Source organism: Gymnoscopelus braueri (assembly GCF_963280865.1).
Source record: "Gymnoscopelus braueri genome assembly, chromosome: 12".
Classification (NCBI taxonomy): Eukaryota; Metazoa; Chordata; class Actinopteri; order Myctophiformes; family Myctophidae; genus Gymnoscopelus; species Gymnoscopelus braueri.
This window is the reverse complement of record NC_137614.1, coordinates 13,304,467-13,327,072: the sequence shown is the minus strand read 5'-3', so window position 1 is coordinate 13,327,072 and position 22,606 is coordinate 13,304,467. Positions and strand designations below refer to the sequence as shown.

Sequence of the window (22,606 nt, the reverse complement as noted above, 5' to 3'; positions counted from 1 at the left end):
TTTCTTGTCTTGCTATTTTTATTGGCGAGTGTGCTTTGTCTGACAGTGATAAAAAAAATGTATAGTATCGTGCCGAGATTGCTCCAGTAAAATGTTTCTGTTACTACTGATCTGTTGATTTTATAACAACACAATAAAATGTAATGTTGGAAATAACTGTTGTGTTATGGATCCTTTAAATAAAAGGGCATATGAAAGTCAAAACTTTCATTCATGGCTAAGCTATACAATGTCTCCGCCCACAGGATCTATAATGAACTGCAGCTTGCGGTTATGAAAGGGCATAAAAGTATTCCAAATTTTGAGAGAAAAAACATTCAGAGCTTTGTTCAGAAACACCAAAGAATGTTTGAAGCCTAAAGAATTGCACTGCAGTGCTTACATACCTGGTCCAGCTGTTTCTGGATCTTGCTCTGCTCTTCTGTAACCAGCTTGAGTTTCTCTGCATCAGCCTCAGCAAACTCCCTCCCAGCTTTCTTAGCAGTCCTCTGCTTGGCACACAGTGCCTTGCGAGATTTGCGATGAGCTCCAATCTGTTCCTCTAAAAACTTCAATTGCATCTGGAGTAACTGCTGAGTGTGAAGAAGCCATTCCTCGTACTGGTGCTGTTCAGCATCATCTGAAGTGGAAGAGAACAAGATTATGAGAAATGTATAAAACAATGTGGAAGAATCAATTTGAAATAATAAGTACTGAAAAATTGATTTATAAGGATTTGAGTGATCATTTGACTAAAACATACTGATGATTCCTTGCACAAACTGGGGAGGATTGGGCTTTGACATGGTTGGATCACTGGTTTCTCCCTCCTAAAAACACATAAGGAAAATATTAAAGCAACCCCAAAAGACAGCCATGTTTCAGTAGGAGCAAAACTGACTGGTTGGCTGGCTTATACAATTTAAAAACAACAAAACATACTTTAGGTGGTCCAGATGCAAGCTGACTCTGTGTATCTGTTCCTGGGGCAGAGGCCAGTCTCTGGGCAAGAAGAGAAACTTGTTGCCTGGGAAATAAAACAATTTAAATCAGTACCTAAATTTGAACTAACGGCTGTACTAGTATGGGGTTCTTGTGACCACATAATGAGCACAAATCCAAAGTAAAAGTCATATCTAAATGAAAAATATACATATAACATGAGTACCTGTTTATGCCTGGTGGGACACCCATTGGCTCCTGTGCCAACACTCTTTTGATACCCTTCAATGCTACCATCTTTGCCTTGGCAATGGGATCCATGTCATCAGTAACAAATGTGTCTAAATCTGCAATACATATGATAAGGGGGAAAAACACATAACCATATTATATGCAATGACACTGATGGATTCAACAGAGTCTTTAACACAGTCTGTTAAAAGGATATTTTTGGATTTGTATTGTGGAAAGTTAGGTAATGGGCCGCCGCTTAAGATTAACTTTTCACATTAATTGCCCAAAGGCGGTGTGGCTTCTCACAACACTTAAGACAACACTATGGATTCACATAACACCATTAAACTTCATGTGCCTATCAGCAGATGGAGCCTTTCACTACTGTCCCAAACAAAAATGGGGGTGCTGGAAAGCTCATTATGTCCAGCCAATGAACAAATATAATGTTGAAATATTGTACATTTGTAAATTGCATATCTTGACAATTGAGTAGCATTGGCAGATGTATGCAATCTACCAAGCATAATCTTTCTAGTTGTGATTACCTTTATCAGGAAAGAAGTTGTTGGCCAGAGGGGACTGTTGCTTGAGGATCTGTTGTTGCTGCTGTGGCTGCTGTTGTTGATGATTGAGACCTGGATGAATCGCTCCTGGTTGTCCCATCCTCATCATTGCTTGCTGCTGAGCCATGGCCATGTGAGGTCCCATGAGCCTCTGCTGCTGCTGTTGCTGTTGCTGCATCATATGTGTTGGTCGGGGCACCATCCCTGTCTGTCCCATCATTGCCTGGGGTGGTGGGCGGTGGTGCTGTTGCAGCATTATGTGAGCAGGTGCCTGTGGGGTAGGTTGCTGTCCTGGGATGCCATGCATATGTGCAGCCATGCCTTCCTGGTGGAGGGAGCTCAGCTGTTGCTGTTGCTGCTGCTGCTGTTGCTGCTGCTGCTTCTGAAGCTCCTTCTTCTCATGCTCCAGTAAATCCTGGATCAGAAGAGGCAACTCACCGTCTAAAGAGCTCTCTACCTTCAGGCAGCCCCCGACATCAGGCAGCCCCAATGGATCGTCCCCCATGTCAGAGTGTTGAGTGGCTGGGGTGAAAGACAGGGGATCACCCTGGCCTGGCAAAGGATATGAAAGACCTCCAAGCCGAACCGAACTGAGTGACGCAGACTCATTTCCTGGTTGTGTGGACTTGGCTGATGTCGCACCAAGTAGCATGGACACAGCCTCGCCCATTTCATCCTTCACCACGATCTGTGGGGCCTCTAGCTTGATTTTGATATTAGCTACAGTCTCTGCAGAGGGTAGCTGTGAAGCAGTGGGGGCGGTGGTGAGTGAGTTCTGTCCTGGTTCCACCTTGGGCTTAAATTCCACTTTAACATCCACAAGTCGTGAGGACGACGAAGGCGCTTCACTTTCAGCTTCCACCAATCTGAGCTGGTCTGAGAACACGTCCTTGGGGTCACCTTGGTCTAGTTCAGGGTCAGTGTAAGCTAGGAGGTCAAACTCGTCGCTGTTCAGCAAGTCATCTAGATGTGGGTCATTGGTTTCCAGATTGTCCAGATTGCCCAGGTCATCATCTCCTTTGTCAGTGTCCAGGTCTAGGTTGCCCAGGTCATCCTCATCTTCTACACCTCCAGGGGCATCACCTAGTCCCTCCAGGTCAGGCTCCGGTAGGTCATCGCTGGGGTCCACTGAGGTTGTCTGTGCCACTGCACTGGGTGGTGGAGGCTGGTGCTGTTGAATGCTAGGAGTGTTGGGGGTGCCACTGGTGACCTGAGGCTGGACTTGCGGCTGTTGTTGCGAGGGGCCAGGAGCCTGCTGCTGCGGCAGTAACATGGATAATCCACCAAGCTGTGAGTCATTCGTTCCCTCTACTTGAGTGTCAACAGTCTGAGCTATGGGATGCTGCTGATGAGCGTAAGGTGCTGTCATGTCCTGTTGAGGAATATAAAGACGTGGTCTGGCCTGGGGCCCTCTGGGCATAAACTGGGGTCCCAGGGCCAGTCTCTGGGAGTTGTGCCTCAACTCAATGAACTGTGGCGGGGGTCCCTGCCCCATGGCTTGCATGGCCTCTCCTCCTGACCCTGGCATCATAGTACGAGGGTTTGCCAAGCCCTGCATTGCCTGCATGTTGACAGCAGGGTTCAGATGGTGGCCCATGACCGGCTGTGGGAACCGCCGTGGACCAGGGGCATGGCCTTGCCACTGAGGAGGGAACGGAGCGCGGGTATACATGTCCTGGGGATTCATGGGCCCTGTTGGTCTATAAGAAAAATACATAAGAAAACATGCGAGAAAGAAAATGTATGAGAAAAACATATTACAGAGCACTTGAGGAAACAGGGTCTCAGGAATCAAACTAAGCAACCAGAGACGTTCTTTTGAGTTTAAAGCACCATCAGACTGTAATAGGCTACCTATTTAACTTAGATTAGTTACCTAATTTCATATCTTCAAGACTTCTTTGCTTGCGTTTCTTGAATCCCCATGTTCTTGTTTTTGATTATTGCATTATAAAACTGATAGTATTTTGATATTAGTTTTATTTATTTATTTTTAGATGACATGGGTAGCAGCTGTAGTGTGGTCTGGGATGGTGGGAGCGCCTTATGTGTATGTTTATATTTTTGTTTATGTGACTGCCAATTGGTGTGTGCTGTTGTTTCAATGTCACTGTTTGTGTGTTGTACCTGAGGACCCCCTTGAAAACAAGACAATGTATCTCAAGGGGTTTATCCTCTAATTAAACGTTTTTGGGGAAAAGGGAAAAAAAAGGCCCGCTAGCGGCACCCAGATACTATGCTGCTCCTTACATCAAACCGGATCAAAGTATTTTTGAAAATACTTTTAAAAGGATCAAGTCTGACACGACCCACATCTACCATACATTAAAAGACTGAAAAGAGTTTGAAATCTGAAACCCTCTCATATCTAGCTTAATCACAGACTATATAATTTTACATGTAAAAGTATCTTGGGAAGAAACAACAAATGCAGTTACATCTGGCACTTGTCTTATTAGAAGAGTTTCTCAGTGGAAAGCCCAGTTCATAAGCAAAATTCATATTCGCCAGATGAGGGGACTGCGGAGCTAGACGGGCGTGGTTCACGCAGATAGATAGCGCACACACGAACACAGTCGCAGAGCAGCCATTTTTTGTGTCCGTGTAACCGGTCCAATATGAGAAATGTCTATGAAATGGGATACACTGTAATGTTCTTTAGTACAATGGACTACGAATGGCAAAGGTCTGCAGACAGTCGACTGGACTCTCCATTCACTGTAGCCTACGTTTCTGCTTCCTGTTTTAAACAATAAACAACTGTCATTGAACTTCACATGACTTAAAACTTATGGTAATTAAATTAAACATATATGATAGGGATGCACTGATATATTGGCCACATATCGGTATCGGCCCCGATTTCTTTTCTTTTTTTGGTTCAAGTTACAGGAGTTAGGGCACGGTCACGCTGCACTTTTATTTTACCTCTGGGGCGGAATCTGCCAATGCAAAAGCGTGGATTCATGGTCAAAACATTGCAAGACCATGAATCCATGCATTTGCATTGACAAAGCATTGTCAGATTCCGCCCCAGAGGTAAAATAAAAGTGCGGTGTGACCGTGCCCTTAGGAAGCAATTATGTTGTATTTCTGCAGATTCTGAACAGTAATTTCTTATAATGAAGATTTCTTGTTTCCCTGGCACAAAAGGGGGAAACACCAAAAACTAAATAAACAAATATCGGTATCAGTATCGGCTATATAAGAATTTCCATATCTGTGCATCCCTAATATATGATATTATCCGAAAAGTCAAGATGAGAAAAAGACTGACTTAAGACCTGACACCAAACGACCAGGATGACAGGAGCGTGCCACAACTCAACGCAAAACTGTCACGATTTAATCCAGAGATTCCCAACATTGGACATTTGTCTGCGACAGTCAACTCCCTTGAAATGGCACAATACGTCATTTTTTAAAGATTTAAAGGTAAGTCTAAGAGACAATGTGCTACATAAGTAATTCATAAAAACAGTACAATGTTTACCTTAGTGCATTGGGATCCATAATCCCAGGGGCTCCTGGAGGTGGTGGACGAATGTGCTTGTCCTCCATGCCTACAACAGTCATAGGTATCTTGTTTGCCAGAGCAGCTTGAGCTCCGGCAGCAGCAGCAATACGGTCCTAAAAGAGTAATCAATATCATGGTTTTATTAAACAGCAGTAAAAATCAACTACACGTGCTAAATGTTATGTTTCTCTAAGCATGTCGCAACAACAAATGGGTACCTGTGGATAAGGTGGCGGTGCCCTATGGGCCTTGTCTTGTTGAAAGCCTGCCATTTCTGCTCCAGGCCAGCCGGGGGCAGCACTAATGGCAGCAGCCTCCTTCTCTTGTCTCAGGGAGTTCCTTTGCATTTGTTGTCGAATTAAGAACTCCCTCAGTTTTTGGCGCTGCAAGGTGAAAGTAACATTCATTAGTGACACATTTAACCTGACTGAAAATTGACATTCCACTAATCTTCTGTATGAATATACCTGTCTGTGCTTCTCCAATTCAGAGGGGCTGAGGCCCACTAAGGCGGGGTCCTGTTGTACTGTTGACATGTCAGACATTTCTTGAGTGCCTGGCATAGCTGGCTGATGAGATGTCTCCGGAGGGCGGACAGTTGTGGGGCCTTGAGGTCCAGCAGGCGGCGGCACCCTGGAGTTGAAGTTATCTGCCCCCATAGCCTGCTGTGCTTGTGGCTGAGGTTGCTGTAGCTGAGCCTGAGCCATCTGTGCTGGCTGCTGGGTCATTTGATAGCTGACCGTGCTGGGACTACGGCTGAAAGAAGGATGAGCTGAGGGCTTCCCAGCAAGAGGATCACCCATTGGGTTGTTGGTGGGCGGAGCAGGAGGCAGCGGGTTAGGATGCGGTGAGCCTCTGTAACTGGAAGTTCCATCCGGGGCAGCAGAGGCGGGACGAGGTGGCTTATGGAGAGCAGCAAAGGGGTCTCTAGATTGTGGCCGCGATGGCGGCTGAGAGTAGGGGTCAGGGGACTGAAAACGAGGGGTAGCAGGAGAATGGACTGAGAAAGCATCATTGGAGAGGCCTCCTGGGGTAAGAGGAGACTGACAGCTACTATGTGACTGGGGGCTAGAGGGCACTCTGGAGCAGGGCTCTGGTTGGGTTATAACGTGTCTCTGAGGAACAGGGGAGCTACTACCTCCTGACTGAGGTCGTGGAGTGAGGGGTGGCTGGCCATACGGGTCAGAGAACGGAGTGGAGGGAGACTGCCTGTAACTCTCAGAAGGGTGGCCAGGGGAAGCTCCAGGATGAAGTGCCCCACCCTCCCCTTGGTGCATCCGTGGCGTCATAGGCGCCTTGAACAAGCCATCCCCAGACTCTACCATGCCAGCAGGGGAGCCAGCAGCTAGGTCAAGCCGTCCAACCGAAGAAGAGCGGGGAGATGGTGCACTCATATCAGCCCTGTACTGCCCCATGCCACCAGGCGAGGAGGCCACCGCAGAGGGGGATGCGGATGAGCCATATTCTGGCCGCCCTATTCCTGACTGGCCTCTGAAAGGGTCTCCATAGTGTGTGCTGTGGGGTGGGGAGAATAGAGGCGATTCCCCATGCCCACCACCCCTTGACCGAGGGCTCTCTGGGGGTCCTATGGACTCTTGAGAGCTGTGATGTGTCAGGTGACCCTGTTGCTGCTGCAGCTGTGATCTGAAGTAAGGGTCAACCTGCTGGGCCCGCCGGGGCGTTCCCGGGGTCCCTGGTTGCATGTCGAAAGGGCCGAGGCTGGCCGGCCGTCCCTGAGGAGGACCCTGTGGGCCGGAAGGGGGATAACCTGAGGATGAGGCCTGCAAGGGACTGGCCCCGGCCTGGGAAAAGGCGGTACTTGGGTGTGACTGAGGATGGGGCGACTGAGGCGGGAGCTTGGCAAAGGGATCTGTCCGGATTTCAGCCGACCCCGGAGTCTTGACAGGACCGTCGGGGAAAAAGGCGGGAGAGGATCCTGAATCTGGTGCGAAGGGAAAGGGGCTCTCCGCAGAGCTGGGTTGTGAAGGGTTGGACCCGGATCCTGAAGGTGGAGGGATCTGGAGGTGAAGACTGGGCCGTTCTGTCTTCACCCGCCCTGGCTCCACCTTGATCGGCCTGCATACCTGACTCTCCGCTTGCTGTGTAAGGAGCAGAGATATAAACAGGATCAAAATAATGGCCTGGATACAAACAATTCTAAACGGCTATTACAGTTCATTCTTCATAATGCAAGTTGAAGCTTCCACTTGCCTTCTGTGCCTTGTTGATCCGCTGAGCTGCTCGGTTATCTTTGGCCTTTTGCTGAAGACAAAAAAAATCAACCATTAGACAAATATTTGCAGACGTTGATTACATTTTCCTTGAAGCTGCTGTAAAGTTGCTATCACTTAGAAAAAGCTGTGTGATACTTTTGTGTAGGCTGTGATTTTGTTTAGTCCAAATAGGCTATTTGTATGCTTGTCTAGACTTCCAGGTAACCAGAGCACAAAACTTAAATCAGTTGAAACTGTTTGAATTCCACCAACTTATTCCATACGAGTGTTATCTGAAAGAGAGGGCTGGTACTTGTCATTCAGTGTCCACGACTGTTGCCACACCCATCCGTGTCTGAATTTGGGGCATTCATTTAGTCAGAGAATAACTTTTCAACTTTACTAAGGATAAAGGTAATTAAACCCTAGTTTAGCGTTTGTAACCTGTACAGGTTAAAAACTACAGAAGGCCAAAAAAACATGGCAGGACTAGAGCTAGGCTAGTGACCATTGCCTGTACCCTACCTTTCACAGTGCATTGTTGGATCAAATGAGTCAACTATATAGGGTATAATAATGATCACTACAGGGGTGGGGTGCTCACCCACCTCTGATCACAGGCATCTATGATTATGACCAGTTATTTTCCCCCATGATCAATTAAGTAAATATTGGACCCATTCTTCAAAATGGTAAATGGTGCATTTGTATAGCACTTTTATCCAAAGCGCTTTACATAGATTGTGCATTACATTCACCCATTCACACACACATTCATACACCGATGGCGGAGGAAACCATGCAAGGCACCAACCTGCTCATCGGGAGCAATTAGGGGTTCAAGGACACTTCGACACTAACTCTGGGGGAGCGAACTGGGAACCTTGCGGTTTCCAGTTCACTCTACCCGGCCACTCTACCCCTGAGCCACTGCCGCCCGCAAAAGCCACATATGTTCCAATTCCAAACATGTTGACATTGAAATGGTATCTGTCAGACAGATCAGGAGGAAATTATCTTTATATATTTATATTATTAGCTTTGTTCAAGACCCGTCTGTGTCATTAACACACTCTCGTGAGATATAGCAACATCATAGTGAGTCGTGGGATTGGCTTTCTTGCCATGTTTCTTTACCCGTCTATCATTTTAAACCTGTACAGGCAAAACAAACTACAACATTCAGCCTAGAGTTTCATGTCCCTTTAAGTACATCTATGCACTCTAGTCGCTTCAGTGAAATTTCAGCATGGTTAAAATAAAGGATTACATAATGACTTCAAGACCTTTTAATGCGAACAAAGGTCAGACAACTTACCAGAAAAGGAACTTTGTCAGCAGCTGATACCTTCCTCCAGATCTTCATGATCTGTTTACAACGACTGGCCCAGTCTGAAACAGAGTAAACACATGTCAATGTCAAGGCGCTGTATCACAAGTTGATTTAAGGACTACCGTATGTCGAATTGCTGTACCGGTTCAGAGGCATAATCCAATGCCAGTGAGAAGATCAATTGCCATAGACTCACCTGGATAGTCCTGCCTGAGCGTGGGGAAATTAGTGTTGGCATAGAGCACGGGGGAAATGGTTGAGAGTTCTCTCAGCTCCTCATCCTTCTCCCAGCGCTGGAGGCTCCGCTGGTTGTAGGACAGCCCGTCGCCATCAACTTCACCGGGGGTGGGTGGCGTGGAAGGGGTGACTGGAGTAGTGGGAGTGCCCCAGGGGCTCTCCTCTGTGCCATCTGGACTGAAGAGCCCTCCTCGGTCCCTGTACAGCAAGGGTATTTGTGATATACAAACCACCGCATGATCTCTTTGAGAGACCTTTGTAAAACAATAAGACATTTGGAGGATTGCAGAATTGCTTTTACCGCATGTCAAAGAATGGAGACTGAGAAAGGCCTGGGAATCCATCCATCACTCCAGCAGAGGGCAGGGACCCTATAAAATAGTTTTCATGTCAAGCCAAACCTACGTGAAATCTATCGAACGTTTGCCACATTATACAAAGTTCTCCCGACTGGAAATAAATTTCAATTGAAATTAATCATTGATCCATCTCCCTGTATGCTCACCTGAGAGGAGAGGTCTCTGTGGCAAAGCACTGCGGCTGAGCTCTCCCTTGTTGCCCTCTAGGATGGGCTTCATGCCCTCCAAAGTAGATACTTCAGACACACCCAGAACCTTCCGGAAAAACTGTTCAGAGTCTTGATTCTCCACCCCCTGTGGAAGACCTAGGGCATACAGATAACATTTAAATTATTATCTTTTTATATATGAAATTGGTCCCTGTGCTTCCAAATAAGCCCCAAAAGTTACACCCTACCTTCACTTTTCTTTTCTGCATCAGAGTCTTGAGTATCAATTGAGGCCTGGTCCTTCACAGATGAAGATGGTGCAGAAACTCCTACACATGAAACAACAAAAATTATAAAAACAAATACACATGATAGCCAAACCATTAGGCCTAATATAAGCTTGAATCCCTGTTTTTGTTTAAAGGCTCATCTCAAGCCTATCTCCATTGATTTATTATATGAAATGCATACTAAAACACACCAGCCTTGTCCTTTAATTACCTGGCATATTAGCCATTTAAAAACATTTAATTTGGAATGTCTGCAGCAGCCGAAACTGCACACTGCAGCAGCTGGATAAAATAGCATTTTTTTACCCATATACACTAATACTCATAATTGCAAGTGTGATCATCACAAATTTCTTTATAGCCTAAATTGTGCAGTGTTATAACAGCTAGTATAAGGTTGGTATATAGTATCATGAGTATAAGGTAGGTCACTAGCCGTTATAACAGCTAGTGACTCAAAACGCCATTACCAGCAGTCAGACTCTTCAAAACAGACTCACCTGCTCCCTCTCCCTGAGTCAGGGGTGTTTCACTTCCCTCCTGCTTGAGAGCCAGAGTAGCTTCCACCACCCGATCCTTTGCCTCAGCTGAGAACAGAAATATGCACAAGTCAGACACTAATGTATTGAACCGTGTCCACAACCTATGTGACAAATGGCCTGAGAGGTTTCATGTGTGGCAGGTCAACTCAGAGGTCTTACCCTCCGGGGCAGAAGGTCTTGTCCCTGGTAGAGCTGGTAGTGCAGGTCTGACCGGGCACATTCCTGGCCTCTGCACTGGGGGCACCGTGACAGCTTTCTTACTTAGGTCCATCAGGGTCTTCCCAAAGAAAGCCTCCTGCAGTGGCAGATCAAGATTTTTGAAGTTAAATTAACGGATACCACGGTTCAATTTATTTGTTAAAATTGTGACGCTTAAAAAACACATAGGGCGATGTCATCACGCTATAGCAATCAGTGATTATGTGACTCCTATTTTGTTTTTGCAGCCACCTGAACCCTGTACAGGTGATAAGTCTACCATTCTCCCATTTGTGTTGGCTTTAAAACCAAAATATTGGTAAAACTGCAGAAGTTCTTTGTCGTCATCTCTGCCACCAACAACACTAGTGTTTTGACGAAACACACCAGACGCAGAACGCGTCCCGCTCTGGCTTTCATGTTAACTGACAAGAGTGAACACATCAGCCATGTTCACTAGAGCTTTGGCATCTTGTCTACAGAAAAGGTAAATACACTGCAGATGTTAAGTAACAGACCTCGCTGATATTACATTTTAATAGACGTGTGGAAAATATTAGATTCTAAGATGCATTGTAATTTGGGCGTTGACGATTCTGCATCAATGCTGGGTTTATTGTTGATTTTCTAGCCTCACATGGACAATGACATTGTGAAGATACAGTTGGGGAGCAGCGTCCCATTGACATGCGCAAACACTGCTAGGCTGATTGGCAAACCACTATCACAACCATAGAAGTGGCTAAAAAAAGCTAACATCTGGCCACATCTGTGTTACTACACAGAGATGTTAATTTAACAACGATGTACACCGGCGATCAACACGCTTGTCGCTCAGGCACTCAACAGACCTACACACTCACAACGCATCGTGGTGTGACGTGCAATGAGCTTGTAGATCAACTACTTTCAGTGCGTGACACTGTCATATGGCGAGGATTCAAGGTTATATTGATTTGAAGGACTGAACATTTTCGGTAGGCTAGGCTTACAATTTAGTTTACTTTTAAGACATTTATATTTTAAGGAGTGATTATACACACATCACATTAAAGCATCTTATGAATGGAAAAGGAGTTCAGAATATGTATCTGGCTGCTGGCATTAATTGTTGAAAGTAGCCATGTGCAGTTAAGTATTATAGAAAACTGAAATGCATCATAGAATCAAATCAAATCAGGTGAATCATAATTGAATCGAGAGGCCAGTGACGATGCACACCTCCACATTTTAACCATCTGAACCCTAGTGACACTATTCTGCAGGCGAACATTCAGTTAAATTAGCATATCTACAAGCTCACACATTGTGTGCTTGCAGATCGGCTATTTTCGACAAAGACTGAGGTTTGGTGTAGAGAGAAAATTGTGTGGAACAAGTGCAGAGACCTGCGCATGCTCTTCTGACACACAGTATATTGCTTTCGGTGTGTTTCGGGACAAGATAAATAATTGTGCAACTCCCTCAAGCGCTATTTGACATCATCTGTGATGGCCATTGTCATGGCGATTGGCCAACCGGATGATCAGAAATGTATTTATATCACCCAACCCTATACCACAAACCTGAAGATAAGCTGGAAACATGTCCTCAAGTTTGCTCTTCTTTCTGCCCCGCCGTTTCTTCTGTTCCTCCCCTTCTGCTGGTTTGGGATCCATTATATTGTCTGTGTCAGGGTGGGGTCCTATAGATAGACAACCTTCGTTTTAGGAGACAAATTTTCAAAATAAGGTGATTCACATAATGCCAAGCCACAAAAACAACCAACTACGAACAAGATGGCACCAAGTATGGCCACCTTGTTTTGCTGCTCTATTACCAGCATGACGTATAAATATGCAGCGTTCCTATTTAAAACAATTCAAAACGTACTCAGGAAAAAACGCTGTGGTGGACATGGGCCCTAACTGCAGCAAAGAAGATGGTGGCCACACTGGAAACCGCCACACACCTTAACATTCCATCAGTGGACTCTAACATTTCTAGATATAGTATATCATTACTGTCGGGCAGAAACCTTCTATCTCCATATTTCAACGTTCTGTTTTTTCGTAAATGAATGCCCTACTTTGTTGCATGACAAAAGAAGCAAAAATAGCTGATCTACATGCTCACAACATGCTCTTGAATTGTAGGCGATCTTCATGATACGATTTGAGCTGTCATTAGCTGTGTATGTATGTGTGTATGTATGCATGTATGTTGAAGATGCATATGTATAACTACCATCATTATTTGTAATTTTTTCCAATAGTAAAGCAAACAATCTGGTTGTGTCCCTTACCTTCCTCAATGGTTCTCTCTAGTGGCTGTCCATCTAAAGTAGTCTCCCCTGCCAGCTGTGCAAAAAAACCTTTCTTCATCCGTGTGTGACACTTCCTCTGTCGCACCATGAAGCCTCCAATACCTGGAAGAGATGAAACAAAAGAAAATGTTCAGATGAATGTTAACATTCGCAGGGCAACAAACACGTACAGTATTTGTGCTCATGGCCTATTTTGCGAAGTTTTACTAAACATACCAGGTCTGTAGGGTTTTCGCTTCCTTTTCTTGCTATCCTCCGTCTCTTCTGCACCCCCTTTGAGGCCCTCACATTCAGCCATGCCCTCAGTACCTCCATCTGCACCCAGCTCCCTGTCAGCTCCACCTTCTCTCTCTGGGCTACCAGGGTTCTCCATCTTGGGATCGCATTCCATGGGCTCTCCACAGACTAAAGAGAGAAGGGAAAGTCAAGATCAGTCAAGAGGGTAAACAACTTAAACATTCAAAAAAACGTTTCCTATGCTGATATATTTGTGAAAATGTGCACATATACACACACCTTTGCCCTCATCCCCATCTCCCTCTCCTTCTTTAAGCTCTAGAATGCCATCAGGACCACCTTCACCACACAAGGTGCCCAGGCGGGAGCGCCGCTGACGTCTCTTGTGCAGAGGAGACATGGACATGCTGCGTAGCAGGGACATGCCTGACTCGGTCAGCCACACACCCTCCAACCGGTAAAACTGGGGCTCTGTGTGGCCAATGACATTTGCACATTTTTGTGAGATATATACTGTATATACATCAGCATATTACAACAACAACCAGCCACAATCCAGGAAATAGCAAACCAATTTAATTAACTTAAAACAAAACACTCAACAAACCTGGCTCTTTAATCTTTATGGAAGCCATTATGGCTGACTCCACTACTGTGAACAAAAACGACAGCATGGGGCAGAGAGAAAAGGGAAAAACAACGCAGTCAGTAAACACTTCAATAACACTTAAATCGCTGATTATGGAGCAAAAGTAACACGTTTGTTTTTGTCTTGCACTTACCTACGGGTTTGGGAACAAAGGGGGTGCAAGATGTGCAGGCAAAGCCCTCATCGGAGGCTTGTTCCACCTCATCCTCTGTGTACAGACTCTCACACACAGCATGCACCCATCTACATAGACACACGCACACAAAAACAAACACACATCATGACACACGCATCCTTCTTATTACATTGTAAATGGCATCACATATGAAAGATGTTATGGAATAATTTATGACAAGATTCCAACATAAATAATCTATTCCCCACTAGTCTTAATTAGCGGAAATATAATGAACCCCCACCAGCCACTCTGTCTGTTGTGTGTGTGTCTGTTTCGTCTTTAATGAGCGGTACCCACCGGTCGCAGTACTGGCACTGAAGCAGCAGCTCCTCCTCCATGAAGTTCTCTCTGCATACAGGGCAGGTGACGAGGCTGGCGCAGGGGCCACAGTGGGTGTAGTTGTTCTGCCACTCACAGTGGAACCCCGGCGAGTTGGAGCCGCACTGCATACAGCTCACACACCTGCACAGCAGCAGCAGCGGAAAAAACATGCATGAAACCCATTTCATCTCCTGTTGGATGTCAAAGTTACTGAGGCATATGTGGAGAATAACTGCAGCAGGCTTCTTTTTTTTCTTTTTTGCTACAGAAACAAGAAGCAAAGAACTGGGCCTCTGAATCACCGATGAAGAGCTGAGGCACAAACATTTTACATAATATGCAAATTGGCATGGATTCATTTCCATTTGACCCCATTCAAAGTTACACAGTAAAAAATCCTCAGTGTTCATTTATCCGTTTCTATCTCCCTAGTGTGTATGTACCCTTACGGATCCATTTGGTTACATTTTGTACACACTCAGTATAAAATCCTCAGTGGTAAATTTATGACCAAGGCCGAAACAAGGCAATGCAGTCCCACTCAAGAGGGTTTATTTTTTCGTACCATTTGCACTTCCACCCCCCCTTGGGTACGGTGTGCAGGGGCGGGTCCAGGCAGTAGGTGTGGTAGCTCACGTCGCAGTCGTCACACAGCAGCAGGCGGGCAGGGTCTGAAGCCTTCCCGCACATCTCACACACAATGCACTCCAAACACCGCCAGCCCTTACGGAGCATCATCTTGGTGATCTACAAAGACAAACGAAATGATATAAATGACTAGAGCCACACCAATATGCCAGTTTGGCCAATATAGAGCACTGAAGTCTGACGTAATTCACGCATCCTACCTGGGTCACAGTTCCCTCCCCCCCATTCGGAATTACCATAGACGTGTTTAATATTGCACCATGTAAGAACTGTGTTCCAAAAACAAACAAATGAGCCCAGTGGTTTGACTCATATTGGTATGAGCATCAACTGACGGTGAGAAAACGCTTATGTTACCTCCGCCGAATGAATTACATTTTTGCCAGAAACAGACTGTATCACATATGAGTGACTGACTATCATAAACAATACAGAGCCACCTCCCTGACGATAGCGCCGGGACAATTTGTTTATTTTTGGACCACAATTCTTATACGAGACGATTCTAAGATGACCCAATGTTATTTACCATAGAGAAAAACTTCCGTGACCCAGGGGATGAACGGGTGACGTCAGGACTTCGGTACTCTATAGCAGCCATTTTTTTACTTTTTTGAGACATCAGTGTCAGCAATTATACAGCCGATGTGTACCAGTTTCTTAAACACTTTCAACCTGACGTTCCTATTATGGCAATTATAGGCAAAAACTTTACAACACATCGCAAAATCTGCTATTTTGGAATATGGTTATATTTGGTCAAACATCTGTATCAGTCAAACATCTGTAATCAGTGGTCTAGGACATTTATTTAAATCCGCCACGTGCCAGTCGCGTAGATCTACGTGAACTTAAAAAAATTAAAAAAAAAAAAAAAAAAAAGACCCAAAGACCAAGGAGATATGATTTTTCGAAGATCTAGACTCCTATCCACTTCCTTGTTAACTTAAAAATTCTGTATCTCGGCTCCTGAGTACTTTTTTTTTTTCAATGAAAAATCTCTGGCAGTGGGCAAACGCGGCCTGAAATAATTTTGGCAGTCAATGGGTTAATGTGCAACATTGTTTTCTCACTCAACAATAAACAAACGAACATACAGCAAGTGTATACAGGGCATCTGAACATTTCTAAAGTTACAATTTAAGGACTTTTAAGACCTTTTTAATACCAAATTGGCCAAATTGTCAAATATTATATAAAGAGGCAGATATTGTGAAAATGGCCGATCTACAAGCGTTGTGAGCTTGTAGATCGGCTTGTAGATCAGCTTCAAATATGATTATTTTGGGGGGTCGCAGCCTGAAAAGGTTTGAGAACCACTGGTCTAGGCTCTCCAAAATTGGGATCGGAATGACAAATCTGGCATCGGTCGGGCTATAATAATGACTTTTAACTCCATGGATGTTCATGTTGGTTTGAAATGCAAGAAGAGATAAAAGACCTACGCTTACTTTGCTGTTCACACAATACGGATGGTAACACTGGGCACACTGAGCGCAGGCCAAGAGCTGCCCCTCCACTCCCTTTCCAAAACTGCCACACACAACACACATGTCCTGTGAAATCAGGGTGAGGATTGGGGGAAGAAAAGAAAAAAGGAAGAGAAAAACAGTCAGTTTGGGGTTACAGACAAAATTGTGCCACCTGTGGTTCTTGGTTAAGTCATGCTTGATTTATACTTGGTAGTGAGCTGAAATTAGCCGATCAACAAGCTCACAACAGCGCTTGTAGATCGGCTATATTTGGCACGCTACCGAGTATGAATCAGGTTTAAATGCCACAGGGCAAGTGGAAATGTCAAGGAGGAAGGGAAGCTGTACCTGGAGCAAGACAAACTTATCAGTGTTGGAGAAGAGCACCACTGTGTTCTGCATGGTGTCATCCTCCTCCTCCTCTTCCTCCTTACTACTCAGTCCAGGTTCTGTGGTCATGCTTAGCTGCAGGAGGAAGGACAGAACTTCAGTTGGGAAACAGCACGTCCAACATATGATATACATACAAAGACATCAATTCACCAGTGAGATATATTGCATGTTTCAGCGTACCAAGAAGGCATCTATGCAGGAGGCCATCGCTTTCAGCCTTGACCTCCCGCCACGCCCCCTTCCTCCGCCACCCCCTCGAGGCCGCCGTTTCCCAGGGAAACCACTGCTCCGCCCCTGAAAGTCAGATCATGTTATTGGCAGTGATTAGAACTGGCATATTCATGACCTTTAGATGTTGCTTGCTACTAGGATGGAACACATAGGATACACCGAAGAAAGGACGTTACACACTACACAGTTAAACCCTCAGTGTTCATTTGCCTCAGTCCGAGTATAAAAATCAGAGTGCAGTGTGTTATCTAGCAGCATTTTAATTAAAAAGCGGACCCTACATACATTATTACAATCCGAGTCAAATTAACACTGAGGAGCATTTTGCCATTTAAACATGACTTATGTCACTAAACATTAGTGACCTTACCTGTTTGATCCGCGAACGCCCTGGGGAGCCTCTCCGCTTCACCTTATCTCCATCGCACTTTAGCGTGTCGAAGGGCAACGAGTCGTCCGTCTCAGTGAGCAGCGAGTCGGCACGTGAGCGGGTGGCAGGTACGAGCTCCATTGAGAGCTGAGGGTCAGCCTCTGCCGGAGAGCCCAGGAAGCCACTGCTGCTCTCGTCTCCGTGGCTCATGTTGGACGTCTCGTCCAGCAGAAGGTGGTCCGGCTTCACGTCCTGCTCCTCCTGGGGGTCCAGTGGCTCCTGCTTGATCGTCACCTCCCTGTGCTGTGCTTCCTCCTTCACCTGGTCGTCGTCCTCGTCGTCCTCTTCCTCCTCTTCCTCAGAGTGAGGTAGCAGCCTTTCCTCCGCATCGGCCTCCTGTGTGTCCGCTGACGGGGAAGGTGGGGTGGGGGAAGAAGGGGAAAGAGGAGAGTCGGCGTCCCGACAAGGAGCGCCGTCTGCCTGGTCCGTCTCGTCCATCAACATGGGCACAGTGTCTGTCTCTACGGGGGAGGCAGGTGCAACCGAGGACTTTGGTGGAGCCTCGTCAGACAGCTCAGTTGCAGACGTGCCTTCTTCAGAGTTGCTTTTTGATAACTGCCCTGACTTCTGTTCTAATGAGGGCTCCTCCTCCTCCATCTTTTCAGGGCCCTGCTGCGACACTGGTGGTGGTTGTACTTTAGAAGCATTAGACTGGGTCTCTGCCATGGAGTCCTGTGGGGGGCTGGCCTGGGCCAGCTGGCTGGCCGCCTCTTCTGCTCTCTCCTCAGCAACAGGTAGACAAGAGGTCCCCTGTTCTGCCTCTCCACATTCTTCTTCTGGGGTGAAGGAATGCATGGGAGGGGGGCGGGATGATTAGTATTTTCATTGGTGCATCTATCATTACGTACGCTATCATCAAATTATCAACTACAGCGACAGGTTCATTACAAAAGATGATGTTATCTCCATAATGGGACTAGTATTTACCTGTAGACTCAGGTGGACCAGTGGGCATCTCTGAAATGGCTTCCCCTGTTTCCAACTGCTGTAGGCCTTCCTCCATGGTGTTTTCTTCAACCGCTAACGTCTCAACCACTTCAGGCTCCACCCCTAAATCCACAAAATACACATTTGCTTACGCACTCACACATGTATGTACATGCCTACAACAAACATATTCTCCATCAAACCTTTTTTTGTAAATATAAATTGACCATGTTCTGTGCGAAACGTGACCCAGACTTACCCAACTCCATGGGCTCCTCGCTATCAGCCACGACCTCGGCCAGCAGGGTGTCTTCCGATGTGCCAGTTTGTCTGACCGTCACTTCCGATGGACCCGGCTCCTCTGTGTTCACCTCTCCGGCCTCCGTCTGGATTGTCATTTCCACCGAATCTTTGTGTCCGTCAGTGTCCTCACACGCCTCTCTGGTTTGCATCTCTCCTGTGCCGTTTTGAGTGACAGCCAGCTGCTGTTGAGCTTCCTGACAGAGCAGGCAGACACATTTCTCTTCTGGAAGGGTCACTGAAGAAGCGCATTCACCATGCACCCACCTGAGGAGTTGGAAAAGAAAAGTGGTTCGTCATATGAAATCTGTGAAAATGTAAATTTCTTTTTTTTATTAACTTTTTATCCCGCGATTTTTGTAACCCATTTTTTTCACCCGGTGCCAATTTCCTAAGTGATCCTGGGCACTACACCAGCCCTACACCAGTATTACACCTGTCACCCCACAGTAGGGAGGCCAGGGCCGAGCTCATGCTTCCTTCAGGCATGAGAGCCAACTGACCTTCTTGTCACCTGACAGGGGGGAGTTTCTCTGGTTGGACGTAGCGCGTGGAAGGAACACGTTATTCCAACCAGTTCCCTTCCCCTCCATCAGGCGCCCCGGCTGTCATGGGGGAGGCGGTATAGTGACCAGGATTACTACATGTTTTTGTGAGGGTATTAACTACCCTAGGAGACACGGGGAGAACATGCAAACTCCACACAGAGTAGTGAAAATGTAAATTTCATCGCCTATATCAAGATGGTGAAGGCTCTCTGTTGTCCGGTGTTGTGCTGACCTGTGACACGTGCTGCAGCATTGCAGAGAGGCAGATGGCTCGGCAGCTTTGCTGCAGACGCCACACACAGAGCTGCGGTGACGCTGGCAGCCCTCGCATACAGCATAGTTGTCAAACCACTGGGCCGAGCCTGGGAGGACCAGTCCACGGACGCCACACTCCGTACACACGCGACACCTCTGAGATAAACATGATAGGGTGAAAAACACATCACAAGCCATCACGTGTGACATAGTAGCACCTTACCTTCAAATGTAAATGGCAAAAACACTGAAATAATTGCTAGGGAGACCCTTTTGTTGATGGGCGTTTATCAAAAGAACTTACTCTACATTTCCATGGGTCAGAGGGAAGAGATTCCATGGCTGGCTGGAGACAGAAGGTGTGGTAGCCCTTATCACAGGCATCACATACCAACATCTTAGAGTCTTCACCTGGTTGCCTGGATAAATAAGGACACATGATTATAAAGAATACGGTGGAGCCATGGCAGTTTCAAGAGTTGGTGAAAATATATCCTCTCCATTTTTTGTAAATAGGAAGAGAGAGAAAAAAATAAAATCACATAAAATAGAAAAAACCTTTCAAAGTCAGCAATGCAAATATTATGCAAAACCTGAACGTTTACGCCGAGTGCCCACCTGTAAAAAAAAAAAAAGAGCTCTGGCACTGTTCCATCACTCATTATGGAAAAGTAACGCTTTTACAACTCAAGACCCAAAGCAGGGACCCGACCTCTTTCTGGCACCTAGTGTTCACCTGTTCCAAAATTCAAACAATTACATTTATTTTTGCAGCCCTCATTAAAACACAGACCAATAGCAGTGAAGCAGAGGCAGGACTAGTTTGTTCATCTAACATATGGAGCAACTTAATGCTTGATGCTGATGTTAATGTAATGTAAACAGGTCAGTGCTCTCTGCGCTGGTCTGCGTTTTACTTACAGGTCTCTGGTACTAAACCTCTTGAAAGGTCCAGGAACATAAAGGAGGATGAACTCACCTGCACGTCTGGCACACTTTACAGTCTGGACACTGCCATCCTGCCCGCTGGATGGGTGTGGCACCAATCTCTAAACAGGCAGCATGATAGTGCTGGCCACAACCCGTACAGAACAGCAGGTCCTGGAGCTCCCCCGCTGAGTCACACACCGCACACCAAGCATCCTCGCCAGCTATACAACACATTACAACGTTTGCTATTAGAGATGATGCACCAACAATTAGGATGTTATTATTATCAGCTTGGTGAAATTAGTCGGTCTCCTTACCCAACTCCTGTGCCTTGTCTATGTGCTCTGGACAGAGGAGCGCCAGCTGCTTCATGGACTGGAAGGATCCGCTTGCCGCCGAGCAGGGAAAGTGGTAGAACCGTGAGCAGCCCTCAGCATGGCATCGGATGGTTGCACCCAGCCTTTTGCAGTATTCACAAAGCTAAAAAATAAAAAAATATATATATGTAACAATTGAAATACTGTATATTTTGAGAAAAAGATGCACTGCATCTGTTCATCCAAATTGCCTCCTGCTTCTGTGGATCCACCGAACTTACCCGCTGTGTCCCTGAGATAACAGCCTTGTCCACATTCTCCAGCTCTTCCTTCTGTATTTGTTTCACTCCGTCTGACCACACTGCACACCAGTGATGGACCCAACAACCCCCTGTTCACAAAATAAAAACAATGATAATATGATCTCCTGGTGCAGATAAAAATAGATAAATACAATAGCCTGCATAATCTCATATCAAAATGGATAAATTATCAAATGTACTCTATTTATCAATGTATCAAATCCACTAAATATCTATCATGCCGAAGATAAAAGCCAAATAACGTTTGGAGACCAACCTGAGTTAGGGCTGGGCAATTAGCAGGGTTTTTTGTGCTTTTATTACATGTATTTAATTATGTATCAACGAATCGACACGAACAAATTCGAATAGATTTCTTTAATAACCACTTAACCCTGTATTAATACTTCGTTGTACAATGGTGGTACACAAAACGTGTGAAAATAGCTGATGTTTTGAGCTTGTAGATCTGCTATTTTCACTTTAAAAATAAATAAATAATAATCGTTCATTAATCATTCATCGTAATTGAGGCAAAGGTTTGAGACGATTGTGATATTGATTTGAGCTGAAGTCATATCGCCCAGCACTAACCTGAGTCATCGAAGAGTGTTGCCAAACAGGACGAGTCGGAAAATCCAATGGAAGACAGGTCATCATTTCCAGGCCCTGGCAGTGAGGAAGCTGAGGGCTCCAGGGTCGGCCGCTCGGAAGATGGCCCAAAGTGTCGGAGTTCCCGCTGTCCGTGCAGGCTGCGATCCACACAGTTACAGAGAGCGCAGGCCCTCACACACTCCCTGTATTACCACAGGTAAAATAATGTAAACACTGGGGTGAAGTGGATCTTCTGAATAGCAAGAACAGCCATCTAAAGCATGTTTTGTTTTGTTTTTTTTTGGGGGGGGGGGGGGGGGGGAGTTGAATACATAACAGTTCATATTGGCCATTGAAGTATTTCTGAGGTAGCTATACTTACACAGGTGTGCTGGGAGTGGCAGCAGTAGCATCAGACACATCCTCTACAGCAGGAGGGGCCTCAGACTCCACCTCAGAGGAGAGAGGCTGCTTTGCAGGGGCTCTGTCATCAGCTGTAAACGTGTATGTGTGGGGGGGAATTAATACCAAAATTCTGCATGTGTAATAAAAATATGTTGCTGTGGGTTTTAGTAGGTGAAATGTTTCTGTTGCTATCAGGGCGTTTTCATATTTTACATGCTTGCAAAACTAATCGTTGTTCTAAATCGTTCATCCCCAAACAAACAAGTACTCCTTGGAGTACTTGTTTGTTTGTTTCTGTGTTTCTCTCTTACAAGCTGGTCAAAAAAACGAATTGCCTCTTGAGGTATTAAAAGCAGTTTGAATGGGGGTAAAGCAAATCTACTCGTTCATATTTCCCCCTCCTTGCTCTTTATCATTATACCTTTCTCTTGCATAATTATGTACAATATGTCTGCCTGAGTTGAATATCCTTGGGTTACTTCTTATATGGGCAGTCAACTAACTGCTGTTCTCCACTGTCTGCTATAATGCTTCCTCTTGAAACCTTACTCAACAGGGAAAACACAAAACATCTGCCCTTTCATTCTCTGTCTTTAATATAAGTG

At 45.6% G+C, this 22,606-nt stretch overlaps 1 protein-coding gene across 3 annotated transcripts in view; it reads right to left on the bottom strand.

Annotated features, from left to right (window-relative positions):
- The window catches only part of kmt2d (lysine (K)-specific methyltransferase 2D), a 40,694-nt gene that overhangs the window by 13,997 nt on the left and 4,091 nt on the right, over positions 1–22,606 (bottom strand). The window contains exons 3-39 of one of the 3 annotated variants that reach the window (XM_080445757.1): positions 21,979–22,090; positions 21,597–21,799; positions 20,982–21,091; positions 20,701–20,863; positions 20,433–20,604; positions 19,758–19,872; positions 19,431–19,609; positions 18,610–18,917; positions 18,351–18,473; positions 17,364–18,199; positions 16,943–17,056; positions 16,718–16,834; positions 16,343–16,453; positions 14,815–14,996; positions 14,226–14,390; positions 13,884–13,993; positions 13,709–13,753; positions 13,381–13,572; positions 13,081–13,269; positions 12,844–12,966; positions 12,125–12,258; positions 10,521–10,656; positions 10,320–10,406; positions 9,778–9,858; positions 9,527–9,685; positions 9,323–9,392; positions 8,981–9,219; positions 8,770–8,843; positions 7,446–7,500; positions 5,706–7,333; positions 5,457–5,621; positions 5,215–5,351; positions 1,704–3,421; positions 1,148–1,268; positions 922–1,006; positions 743–809; positions 387–619 (exon numbers count right to left, since the gene is read on the bottom strand). In XM_080445757.1, coding sequence (XP_080301883.1) covers positions 387–619; positions 743–809; positions 922–1,006; positions 1,148–1,268; positions 1,704–3,421; positions 5,215–5,351; positions 5,457–5,621; positions 5,706–7,333; positions 7,446–7,500; positions 8,770–8,843; positions 8,981–9,219; positions 9,323–9,392; positions 9,527–9,685; positions 9,778–9,858; positions 10,320–10,406; positions 10,521–10,656; positions 12,125–12,258; positions 12,844–12,966; positions 13,081–13,269; positions 13,381–13,572; positions 13,709–13,753; positions 13,884–13,993; positions 14,226–14,390; positions 14,815–14,996; positions 16,343–16,453; positions 16,718–16,834; positions 16,943–17,056; positions 17,364–18,199; positions 18,351–18,473; positions 18,610–18,917; positions 19,431–19,609; positions 19,758–19,872; positions 20,433–20,604; positions 20,701–20,863; positions 20,982–21,091; positions 21,597–21,799; positions 21,979–22,090 — 8,858 coding nt within the window. The remainder of the gene's footprint in view (positions 1–386; positions 620–742; positions 810–921; positions 1,007–1,147; positions 1,269–1,703; positions 3,422–5,214; positions 5,352–5,456; positions 5,622–5,705; positions 7,334–7,445; positions 7,501–8,769; positions 8,844–8,980; positions 9,220–9,322; positions 9,393–9,526; positions 9,686–9,777; positions 9,859–10,319; positions 10,407–10,520; positions 10,657–12,124; positions 12,259–12,843; positions 12,967–13,080; positions 13,270–13,380; positions 13,573–13,708; positions 13,754–13,883; positions 13,994–14,225; positions 14,391–14,814; positions 14,997–16,342; positions 16,454–16,717; positions 16,835–16,942; positions 17,057–17,363; positions 18,200–18,350; positions 18,474–18,609; positions 18,918–19,430; positions 19,610–19,757; positions 19,873–20,432; positions 20,605–20,700; positions 20,864–20,981; positions 21,092–21,596; positions 21,800–21,978; positions 22,091–22,606) is intronic. The other 2 variants (XM_080445758.1, XM_080445759.1) reach the window with 2 other exon arrangements.